The sequence below is a fragment of the Syngnathus scovelli genome, chromosome 17, assembly GCF_024217435.2.
Source record: "Syngnathus scovelli strain Florida chromosome 17, RoL_Ssco_1.2, whole genome shotgun sequence".
Classification (NCBI taxonomy): Eukaryota; Metazoa; Chordata; class Actinopteri; order Syngnathiformes; family Syngnathidae; genus Syngnathus; species Syngnathus scovelli.
The window spans coordinates 6,920,462-6,931,098 of NC_090863.1; the positions used below are offsets into that span (position 1 = coordinate 6,920,462).

A 10,637-nucleotide genomic window follows, 5' to 3' on the forward strand; every position below is an offset into this window, starting at 1 on the left:
TGGATGGTGGTTGACAATGTGCAGCACTGCCACCCAGCGGTGCAAAGTGCGAAGCAACTCGGGCCAACTACGAACCTCCGCTCGAACATCCTTGCTGTCGAGAAATGACAGCTCTGCTGCCATAAAGTCTTTCACTAACTAACGTCCCACTACTCTTCTTCCAATTCACAGCTAGTTGAGCCACACAAGTCTTTAGTTCACACTACCGGGAGCCCCCATTTCCCACTTGGTCCTGTCGGTGTTTGTATTTTTCTCTTCAACACATCTCCCATTCTGGCATTATGGCTTCATTTGTTGTTGACAGAAAGAAGCCCTTGTCTTTGTGTTTTGATCCTGACTGCTTTATGCTTCTGCAGTATTTTAAGAGCAGGGTGCATGCAATCGGTATTTGCGTCTTTTCGGTAGTTCTGCTGTTCCTCCGCGCCGGCTGGGGGCGTTCAATGCAGGGAGATGTCAGCTGTGGTGACATCAGCGTGTTTAGTGACAGCTTTGTTTGATTTGACGCAACATTCTAGGCTAACTTTCGCCTGCTCAGGTGTTATACTTTGATACCTTGTTCTGGCGGCCCGGAGAGCGAAGGCTGGACAGGGCGGCCCGGACTCGGAGAGCCAGCAAGGAGGCGGGAGTAGGCGGCCGGTGGGTTTCCAAACAGCGGGTAGATGGCACTCGGATGCGGAGGTACGAGGTCTCCGTCGGTCCTCGGTAGCTGCGACGCACATCGATTGCACCGGGCTGGAGGCTACGACACCGAGCGAATGGCCGTCGACGTATGTCTTGGTCGCGCCAGCCTCACTGCGCGTCGCTCTGCAGGAGGCCTGAAAGTTGCCTTTTAGTTGAAATGAAAAGAAAATGAGTTCCAAAGTGCTGCTGTGGCGGCCGTGGGCTCCAGGTCGCGCGCGCCGCTACTGCCTTTCTCCGCCTCGTCTTCATGTTTGGCCTCGGGGGTCCTCCCCCTGCGGCGCTGGGCGGAGTTTCATCCCGGACCAGACGCTCCTTTCGTCGGATCGCTTTCGACCTGACGCCCCGGAGCTTCGGGCACAAAGGAAGGCCACCTTGGATGCAAGCCCGGCCACCGAATCGCTACACAGTGTCGACGAGCGTGCAGAGTGCCCATCCGAACCGCGAGGTGAGTCCAAAGTGGACTTTTCCCCCCGTCACTCCGGAGCGTTGGAGGCCTGCTCGCTGCCAGGCGCCGTCTTGTCTTCTCTTCATGGCGGCCTCTCGGTGGAGGCTTGTTGGCTCCGGCCTGGCTTAGCTTGGCCTGGCTTCGCGCGTCTCACTCAGCCGCTGCCTGCATCCGCGCGACCACAAGTGCGAGCAAAACCGCAACCGGACAACATTTGAACGACACGAGATGTTTATTTCTTTGTTCTTTTTGCTCCAAATAAATGCCTCATCCCGCCTTTTCCTCTTCTCCTTCGTTTTTTGCAGTACACGTGACTCGATCCATGTTGCTAACTTTTTTCCCGTTAAATTTTAGATTCGCTCCCCTGTCGTTTATCACTTTCGGGCTGACCATACTAAAATAATCTGGCGGCTTGTGTTGGTGCCAACAGACGGAGGCTATTGCTATGTCCAAATCCACAGGCTGCGTCCTCCGAAGGCCGGAATTTAGTTTATGTGGCGTCACTTCCGGTGCGACTCGATCGCACTTGGTGTCTCGCATCTCGATCGCGGATGCGTTCCAAATTCGAGAAAGACAATTGGCAGGCTGCGTCTTTCGCCTCCCTCAATAGTGGAGCACTTATGTAGACCGTCTGAAGGTGAATTTGGACCCTATGCGCCGAACGCGACGTCTAGCATCCGAGGACCCGGCCGGTAAAATTGGACTTTCTACTGCACTGCCAAAGGAAATCTGGATGGTTGGTAAGCAAAAGTTGCATGTTCACGCCCCTTTTTGTTTGTGTGCGCTCAAGAAGTGTAGTCGGCTCCATCGGACAGGCGCAGCGCGATGAACGGCGGCGGCGTTTCTGCGCCTCCCAGCGGCAGACTGAAGATCGTCACAGGTAAGCAAGCACCGTGGTGGTGGCAAGGAGCGCTTGTGATGGAGCGGCGGTTGTGACCGCGCCTGTTCCCAGATGAGTGGCGCCAAGAGGACTGCCTGACCCTGCTGGAGAGAATTCGCAGTCTCCTGCCCGACAGGGACGCCACCAAGTACAAAACCACCGAGTCGCACTTTGACTGGGACAAAGTGGGCTTCGGAAGCTTCACGGGAGAAATGTGTCGACAGAAGTGGAGCAAAGTGTCCACCGAGGTACGTCATCCTCATTGTGAGCCATCGTCATTGGAGCATGCAATCGACGTGCATTTCCTGTTAGCCTCTTTAAGGTCCAAGCTGCGGTCTGCGGGTCTATCACACCTTTACGTGTGATTTATCTTTTTTTTTTGTATTGGAAGTCTTAAAAAGAGGTGATGGCATTGTTGTTTTCAGGTGCGCAAGTACCGAACCATGACAGAGCTCATCATGGACGCCATCGACTTTGTGAAAAATCCTTACAAAGGCAAGAAGCTCAAGGTCCGTCTCACTTTTCTCCCCTTATCAGAAATGGAGAAATTGCCAGAGGAGCCAGAGAAAGGCCTCTGCGGCCGCCTGGCATTGGCAAAACATGTTAGCAAATTGGCTTTGTGCTTTGTTTTGCAACAGACGCATCCGGATTTCCCCAAGAAACCCTTGACGCCGTACTTCCGCTTTTTCATGGAGAAACGAGCCAAGTACGCCAAAATCTACCCGGAGATGAGCAACTTGGACTTGACCAAGATTTTGTCCAAGAAATATAGGGAGCTGCCCGACAAGAAGAAGGTCAGCACGCAGCCCCGCCCACACGGCCGACGATGTCTGAAGTTGTGTTTTTTTTCGTTGTAGCAAAAGTATGTGGCAGAGTTCCAGAACGAGAAAGAAACATTTGAGAAGAGCATGGCTCGCTTCAAGTAAGGTGCCGGCCGGAAAGGCGTGGTGGCGGCCCCTGTGGCACATCGTCGTTGACCGCTGCCTTGCTGTCACAGGCACGATCATCCCGAGCTGATGGAGGAGAGGAAAAAGTCGGAGCTGCCCGAGAAGCCCAAAACGCCTCAGCAGCTTTGGTACAGCCATGAGAAGAAGACCTACATGAAGATGCATCCCGAGGTCAAAAATGCATTCATTTCAACACAATTCAACGGATACAATAAGGCCGATAAACGATGAATCGCTTGGGGCCCTAATGAGGATGATGATGATGATGATGAAGACGTGTTTCCAGGTGAGTCCGAAGGAGCTGAAAGAGGTTCTGAGGAGACAATGGTCACAGCTGTCAGACAAGAGAAGACTCAAATGGATCAGCAAAGCCTTGGAGCTCCAAAAGGACTACGAGGTATGGCAACACCACGGCGACAGCGACGACAAAAGCAGCGATTTGATGCCGTGCCCGCGCCCCTTCAGGACAGCATGAGAGTGTACCAGGAAGCTCATCCGGACGTCATCTCGGACGAACACGTGCGCTCTGTTCTCACCAAAGCAGAAAGGCAACTCAAGGACAAATTTGATGGCCGGCCAACGAAACCACCTCCGTGAGCAACACGCACGCACGCACACACACTCAGCAGCCAGAGGCTGCTAAGTAACAGGCTAGCGCTGCTATTTGCGGCTAGCTAAAAAAGTGAAAGTTGAAAAGTAATCCCACTTTTTTGTTGTTGTTTCTATATTTTCTATTTTGTTGGGGTGGGCAGCAATGGCTACTCGCTGTACTGCGCCGAGTTGATGGTGAACATGAAGGACGTGCCGAGCACAGAGCGCATGGTTTTGTGCAGCAAACGCTGGAAGATGATGAACCAGAAGGAGAAGGACATGTTTCAGAAGCGCTGCGAGCAGGTTTGCGGGCACCGCCCACCTCGCCGCCGCCGTGATGCTCACTGTTGACCTTGACGCTGGTGTTTGCCTTCAGAGGAAGAAGCAGTACGACGTGGACTTGCAGAGGTTTCTGGAGGTAAGCTGCTCTGCTCAAGCTTCACAAGCAAAGGTCCAGGAATGAAACTATGCGTTTACTCGGGTGTCAAAACTATGGTGTTGGTCTTGCAGAGCCTTCCAGATGAGGAACGGGACCGAGTCGCCAGCGAGGAGAAGCTGTGCGGAGCTCGGCTTCCGTCGGGCGCCATCTCCAGTCCACACAGGACCAAGTCGTCACCCGTCAAGGTCCTAAACGTTGCTTTGGGTTTATTGTGCCATGGCATGACCCACCAACACGTCGGCCCGCTTGCAGGAGCCAGAGCCTGACCTTTGGTCCCCCCAGAAAAGCGGCAAGCTTCTCGAGACCCCCAAGACGGCCGAGGAGATGTGGCAGCACAGCGTCGCCGGTGACTTCCTGAGCAAGTGCAGAGTGCGTCCCAGGCAGGGCGGGGCTACACGCTAACAGCCTTTGCAGTAACAGCTTGTTTTTGTGTGGCGGCACAGAGCAACCGCAGGCGAGCACAAGCAGAAATGGAGGATGTCTGGAAGGCCATGGAGAAGAAAGAAAAGATCCCCTGGATCAAGAAGGCCGCAGAGGACCAGAAACGATATGAGGTGTCGTGAGTTCCCTGAAATGTCGACCACAAATGCCTTTGGAGTGTTTGGCTGATGTCACGCTTTGTCGTGGCCCACAGAGAGAGCTGTTGGACCGGAGGCCGGCTCAGAAGAAGCCCAAGTTTGACGGAGAACCCAAGAAACCGCCGGTGTGAGTGCACAAAACATTGGGGGCAAGTGCGGGGTGGCCGAGCCCCCCCTCCTCCCCAAACAATGACCTTGTCGTCCAATAGGAGCGGCTATCAAATGTTCTCTCAGGAGCTCCTGACCAACGGGGAGCTGAACCACTTCAGCCTGAAAGAGCGAATGGTGGAGATCGGCAAGCGCTGGCACGCGTTGACGGCCGGTCAGAAGGACACATACAAGAAACACGTGGACGCCACGCAGGCACGATACCGTTCGCTACTGGAGGCGTGGCTTAAGGTACCGCAGCCCTGACCGATCCGGCCACGCTTTGCCGAGCCATCAAGCTGGAACCCCGTCAATAACCTCCCGCTCCCCATCAGTCTTTGTCCCCGCAGGACCGCGCCGCCTACAAGGAATTTTCCTCCTCGGTAAGTTGAGCGCCCCTCCCCAGGCTTATCTGACACTTGACCATACCGTCCCTGTCTTGAAGTTCATTTTGTGTGTGTGTGTGACCGTCCCGCAGAAGCGTCGCAGCACATCCAAAGCCCGCGCTAGCCCCGCCCCCAAAGTGCTGGTAACGGCCAAGGGCAAAGCGGTAGCCGCCGAGGTGACTCCCCCCGCCGCGGGCGTGGCCAAGCGAGCGATGGCCTACCGAGCCAAGGTAACACTCGTCGCCTTTGCCGCCGAGCTCTCTGACGGCTCGCTGACGTCCGGCTTGCGTCGGCAGAAGGACGTCGTGTCTGACTCGGAAGACGACAAGAGCGAGTCGTCGTCGGATGATGACGAAGAAGACGAGACGTCCGGAAGCAGCGACAGCGAAGATGATGAGGTGATCTTTTCTTCCAATGGCCGTAGGGTGTGGGAAAATAGGCTACTTTTAGCAAGTCATCACACTTGTGCTGAAGTTTCCTCAGTACTTTTCTCATCTTTGCTCAGCACGACGACGAGGACGACGAAGATCAGACGTCTTCTGAGCAATCCAGTGACTCCGACTAGCTCGGCCTTCTCGTTGGGGGGGGGGGTGCATTGTTTTTATCTGACAGGTGGGGTTTGTACAGGAAGGGGGGCGGGCGTGCCTAAAAACAGGATTAAGAAATAAAAGCACTTTTTTCCTTTGCTCGTGTTATCGTCCATGACACCAAATCAGGCCAAGAGCATTAACTTTATTAACTATTAACAATGTGATAAATAATCTGATCTTTCACCGCATCCATGATGAACAGTCATCCCTCGCTGCCACAAACCCATTTTTTTTTTTAACCATTACACCTGTTACCCTGGACAGCGCGCACACATCAGTCGACACCCTGCCGTCAACCGTTTGTCACATTTCCTAAAAACATTTTTGGCCACAAAGACAAAAGGCTCACGGCGGTACGTCATGGAGTTTGGCGCGGAGATACGTCTTGACCTCCTCGATGCCGTTAAGCTTCTCCAGCTCGTGGTAGGGCAGCTGCAAGACATCGCGCAACGCGTTAGCATAGCTCAGCATCCACTCAAGTGTTACGAGCGCAACTGGCTAGCATGGCACCTGCAGGATGGCGTAGCCCAGCAGCCTCAGGTGGCGGTCCCTCATGGCGCGGGAGCCCACCAGGACGCTGGAGTTGTGGCAGTAGTGCCATTTGTCATTCACCGAGATTACCAACCTGAATGGGGGACACGTCATGTTGCGACACAATTGTCCACTTCCGAAACACTCGACATGTTGTGACACAATTGTCCACTTCCGAAACGCTCGACAGAAAGGTCGACATGACCGTGCGCCGGTCGGTCAAATGGAAAATAGCTTTTGGACGCCATAACGATCGCGGCTCGTACGACTGCAGCCGAGGAGACCCACCTCCTTATTGGCTGCTCTTTCTGCGGAGGCTGGACGGCCTCCATCGTGGACCCATCGCTCGGCGTCCCCGCTTTGTGGAGAGCCGTCCCCTTGTCAGTGGGGAGATCCGCGCTCGCCTCGTCCTCCAGGATCTTCCCCATGGAGAACTGGAAGAGAGAGTCTGGGGCGGAGGTGGCACCCACGGCCACCAATCCCAGATCCTCTGCTGGTGGCAGCGGGCCTTCGGAGGGGGGGCTACTGAGGGTGGCGCTCTCCTGGCTTTCCGTCAAATGGTACTCCGCTGCAGGCACGTGGCACTGGGGACCCGAGTCCGAGGGACCGCTGCTATCCTTAAGGCAAGTGCCGCCCGCCGGGCCGTATGCCGTCCGAGGTGGAAAGGACCCAGGCTCTACTGTGCCCCCGGTGGTCTGGGCAGCCCCCGCCGCCTCCCGAGCGCCTGTGTCCAGTGCGGCCAAGGAGGCTGACAAGTTGCTGATGTCATCCACTTCCTGTGGAGTACACCCGACGGCCGAGCCCGGAACCGAATGCCCGCTTGACTGCATGGGAAGAACCCGACCGGACGAATCCACTCGCAACAAAAAGTCTGGACAGAAGACGAGATTGACGTGGGCCGTGCTGCATGTGGTGAGTGCTGCGCGCGTGTGTGTGTGTGTACCTGTGTAGTATCCGGGCTCAAGTATTTGGTCCCGCTTGTAGTTGTTTTCTCCAACCAGCTGCCGCAGAGCCTCGGCCACGACGCCTTTATAACTGGCACATTCACACATTGGGTCAGCAACCAGGGCCAATAATGGTTCTCGCAAGAATGTGTCAAAAGACAAAATCAAAGGACAATGGCCGCGATATCAATTTTATTACTCAATGGTTCAGCTTCATTCTTTTTGCAATGGATTTGTGGTTCCCACAACCGGCTAAGCTCACCTGTACTTGCGGTTGACCTCGTCGGCGGTGAGCGCCTGGTGGAACATGAGCACCTTGAGTTCGGGGTGCAGGCGGGGGCCCCGGTAGTGGGGGTGCTCTAGCTGCAGGGCGGCATCCAGCAAGGACAGGTAGCGGCGCACGATCAGGGCGTAGGGGCTGTCTGCGGGCAGGACGGGTGTTAGCGTGACATGGGCCGAGCCAGGCCGGGGCGGGCTACCGACCGGTGACGTTGCTGATGAAGGCAGGGGAGAAGACGTGATGCAGGACGGCACCCGGGAAGCGGCCCAGCTGAAATAGCGACATGAGGATGTTGACGGTGGCCAGCGGGGAGCTCAGCGCTTTGGACTCCAGAACCTCCTCCAGGACCCGGAAGAACCGGTCCTCGTTGGACGGACGGTAGCTCATCCTGCTGAAGGGAAACACCAGCTTCTGGATGACCTGCGTGCACGCGGGGTGATACAGAGTCAGGCCGGGGGGGTCAGGTCAGAGGACGGCTGCCGGCCCTGCTCACCTTGCTGTCCAGATGCTCTGCTTTCCTGACTAGGAAGGCCGCGATGGCGTCAAGTAAGGCCGTCTCCCGGAGACGATGGCGCGCCACGTACTTTGAGATGAGCGACATGGTGGCCACGCTCAGGCCGTCCTCCTTCTTAGGAAGCTCATCTAACATAAACACACGGCCACACGCCTTAACGCGCGCCTCGCCCACTGGTGCCCCTTTTTCAAGGCCGTCTGCTATTCGTCTATCGTGATCTTCTTGTTTGGTCCCAAATCACAAGTGTCCACTCCATGTGGCCAATTTTGGACAAATGTTGATGTGAACGGACCTGCCAGGCTTCTGATGAACCTCTCCTGTCTGTTCTGGTAGAAGAGGTGTGAGCTGAAGATGAACTCCAGGCTCTTGTTGTTGGCTTCCCGGGCGCAGGCTGCCAACATCTCGTCCAGCAGCGCCATCTCCTGGTCTCGCACGCCACTGACGCTGGCCAGCGTGTGTTTGACCAGACGCAAGATCTTTCTAAAAGGTGACCCACAGGCGTGGTTAGGCTCTCATTCGCAAGGTTCCCGGAGTCCCGCCCCGGATCGCAAGTATCTGTATAGAAGACGTCGCTGCTAGCCGTTACCTGTTGGCCAGGACCCGCTGGGGGTCTGGCGCCGCCTCGTCCTCATCGCTGGTGCTGCCACGCCTTTTGAGGCGGTAGTAGGACAGCAGCATGAAGAGCGTCTGCGGGTGGCGCTCTCGCTCCAGGTTCTTCTCCAAAGTCAGCAGGCAGGCTTCAGCGAGTGGGTGCTGGCTGCCAGGGTGCAGTTTGAGGCTGGAACTGAACACCATGGACACGTCCTTCTGGTTGAAGCGCGGCAGGCGGCCGTGGCACTCGGCCTCCAGCGCCGCCACCATCGGACAGTCGCCGGGGAGTCCTGACCCCACACAGCACACCACCGAGCAGGTTAGCTTCCTACAGGGACGCCAACAGCATCCCCCCAAAAGCCGCAGCGACTCGCTCGGCCGCAACACGAATTGTTGGTGAACCAAGGATCTACCATGGCTTTGGCAACCTCAATTTGTCCCGATAGCATTCTGGGCAGGCAACTTACCGAGAGCTGCGGCGGCGTACAGGCAGTTGACAACACTGAAGTTGTCAAAGTTGGAGCAGTCTCTGATGACGGCATCGCACAGAGACAGGAAGTCCTGGCGCTCCAAGACGTGCCGACCACATGCGTCCGAAGCTTCGTCGCCGGACAGCGGCGGGAGGGGGGCGGCCTGTAGCAGCTGCGCTATCTTGTGCAGTGCCACGGCATAGTGGTTGTGGGAGATCTTGGCCGGGTTCTGAGACAGCCAGCGTAGAACCTCGTCAGGGCGGCTCGAGCGCTCAATGAGTCGCTTCATGGTGAAGAAGGTGTCGTAGCTCATCTTCTCCTGGATGAAGTTCCACGTCTTCTTCTTGCCTCCCACTTGCGTGCGAAGGTGGGCCCGGGGCGGCGGCTGAAAGCGGACTCCCCGAGGCCCCGGGTACGGCAGGTACGGTGACAGCACCTGGTACTGATGGGGATGGGGGGACGGCACCTCAAGCACAGCCAGCCCTCGTCGCTTTCCCGCATTGACTCCGCCACCTCCCCCTGCAGCGTATAGACGGGTAGTGTGCATGGCGGGCGATGTGGCAGCGGCGACTTCACTTAGGGCGCGCCAACCGGTGGACCAACGCAGCATGGTGCAGACGCCAGATCAGCTGGTCCCAGCGCCCCGCTCCTACATGGAACCACAACACACTTTCTGACATTGCATGACAGTAGGGTTGACCCGATCCAATAACGTGATCGGTAGTTGGGGTAATCATTTGAGTGACACTTTTGGGAGAAAAAAAACCCACAAAAAATAATTGAGTATTGCTCAAAATCGAGACTCGGACTCTGACGAGTGCAACAGCTGATGTCATGTGGTAGCGGCTCTTCGCTCTAGCTCCGACCCATTCGTCTTCACTGTAGCAGAGCCGCCTGCCGGTCACACAGGTAACAACGCACCGCAGTCGCGATAACAGCATATTACGTAGTAATGCCCATGCCGTGCTTGCGTCATTAAACGTCATAAAACGTCACAGCTGACGCCTGACTGCTAGCCATTTTCAACAGTTAGCGCGGGCGAAGCTATTGGCGCTGTCAGCCTGTCACAACAACATAGTTGAAAAGTCGCGCTAGCCGGCTGCTAACAAGCTAAACAGCATCGACGTGTCTTGGTCACCACTCGTCCTTGCATGAGCGGAAAGAGAACATGGAACGAAATCAGAGCCCGCCGGGCAGCGTTACCTCATCGCTCGTCTCAAAGAGCCGCTGCCGCTGTAGGTGCTCGGTGACCGTGGAGACAGGCAGCGGGGTTTAACCGTCTCATTCCTTCGCACAGAAACAGAGCGCACACCGCCTCGGCTACCCGGCATGCAACGGCTGCCTCCTGCTTGCAAACACCGCCGCTCGGAGTCGATTTCCACGCGCAGCTGACGCGCAAATGCTCCAGAGGCACTTCGGAGTCAGTTTTCTCATTGAGTTGACTCACTCGGGAGCGGATTCTCTAAAGCCCTTGACGCCGCAAAGTAGTGCATCCTGGGAAGTGAAGTTCTCTTATTTAGCGGACCGAGATGCGCCGACTTCCAAGTCCCGACTCGTGTGCACTTTGAAGCGAGCGTTTGTAGAGCTAAGGAAGCTCGGTCAGCGTGTTCGTGGGTCCTAAAA

At 56.2% G+C, this 10,637-nt stretch overlaps 2 protein-coding genes across 5 annotated transcripts; one reads left to right on the plus strand and one right to left on the minus strand.

Moving 5' to 3' along the window:
• Window positions 1-107: 107 nt before the first annotated feature.
• ubtfl (upstream binding transcription factor, like) lies at window positions 108-5,780 on the plus strand. Of its 4 annotated transcripts, none has more exons than XM_049748142.2 (20): window positions 108-1,126; window positions 1,917-2,006; window positions 2,079-2,254; window positions 2,432-2,515; window positions 2,645-2,800; window positions 2,864-2,928; window positions 3,004-3,124; window positions 3,240-3,350; window positions 3,419-3,546; window positions 3,706-3,847; window positions 3,921-3,962; window positions 4,055-4,168; window positions 4,266-4,352; window positions 4,427-4,537; window positions 4,618-4,688; window positions 4,771-4,960; window positions 5,044-5,091; window positions 5,187-5,324; window positions 5,391-5,492; window positions 5,600-5,780. In XM_049748142.2, the coding sequence occupies exons 2-20, from the start codon at window positions 1,952-1,954 to the stop codon at window positions 5,657-5,659; spliced, it is 2,001 nt and encodes a 666-aa protein (XP_049604099.1). In that variant the 5' UTR covers window positions 108-1,126; window positions 1,917-1,951; the 3' UTR covers window positions 5,660-5,780. The 4 variants fall into 4 exon arrangements, with proteins under 4 accessions (XP_049604099.1, XP_049604097.1, XP_049604095.1 ...); XM_049748140.2 differs by having other exon boundaries at window positions 110-678; window positions 4,236-4,352; XM_049748138.2 differs by having other exon boundaries at window positions 111-1,126; window positions 4,236-4,352.
• Window positions 5,781-5,806: 26 nt separating this feature from the next.
• fastk (Fas-activated serine/threonine kinase) lies at window positions 5,807-10,516 on the minus strand. The gene is made up of 11 exons (XM_049748137.2): window positions 10,218-10,516; window positions 9,012-9,663; window positions 8,540-8,834; window positions 8,246-8,433; window positions 7,933-8,081; window positions 7,643-7,859; window positions 7,422-7,581; window positions 7,159-7,250; window positions 6,504-7,086; window positions 6,195-6,309; window positions 5,807-6,116 (listed from the first exon to the last, which is right to left on the minus strand). The coding sequence occupies exons 2-11, from the start codon at window positions 9,622-9,624 to the stop codon at window positions 6,030-6,032; spliced, it is 2,499 nt and encodes an 832-aa protein (XP_049604094.1). The 5' UTR covers window positions 9,625-9,663; window positions 10,218-10,516; the 3' UTR covers window positions 5,807-6,029.
• Between the last annotated feature and the right edge of the window lie 121 nt (window positions 10,517-10,637).

Coding starts and splice junctions, on each gene's coding strand:
- ubtfl (XM_049748140.2), top strand. CDS start 1,952: ATGAACGGCGGCGGCGTTTCTGCGCCTCCCAGCGGCAGACTGAAGATC. Junction 3,351..3,418: donor AGCTCCAAAAGGACTACGAG/GTATGGCAACAC, acceptor GCGCCCCTTCAG/GACAGCATGAGAGTGTACCA. Junction 3,963..4,054: donor ACTTGCAGAGGTTTCTGGAG/GTAAGCTGCTCT, acceptor TTGGTCTTGCAG/AGCCTTCCAGATGAGGAACG.
- fastk (XM_049748137.2), bottom strand. CDS start 9,624: ATGCTGCGTTGGTCCACCGGTTGGCGCGCCCTAAGTGAAGTCGCCGCT. Junction 8,082..8,245: donor GTTCATCAGAAGCCTGGCAG/GTCCGTTCACAT, acceptor TGTTTATGTTAG/ATGAGCTTCCTAAGAAGGAG. Junction 7,251..7,421: donor GAGGTCAACCGCAAGTACAG/GTGAGCTTAGCC, acceptor TGAATGTGCCAG/TTATAAAGGCGTCGTGGCCG.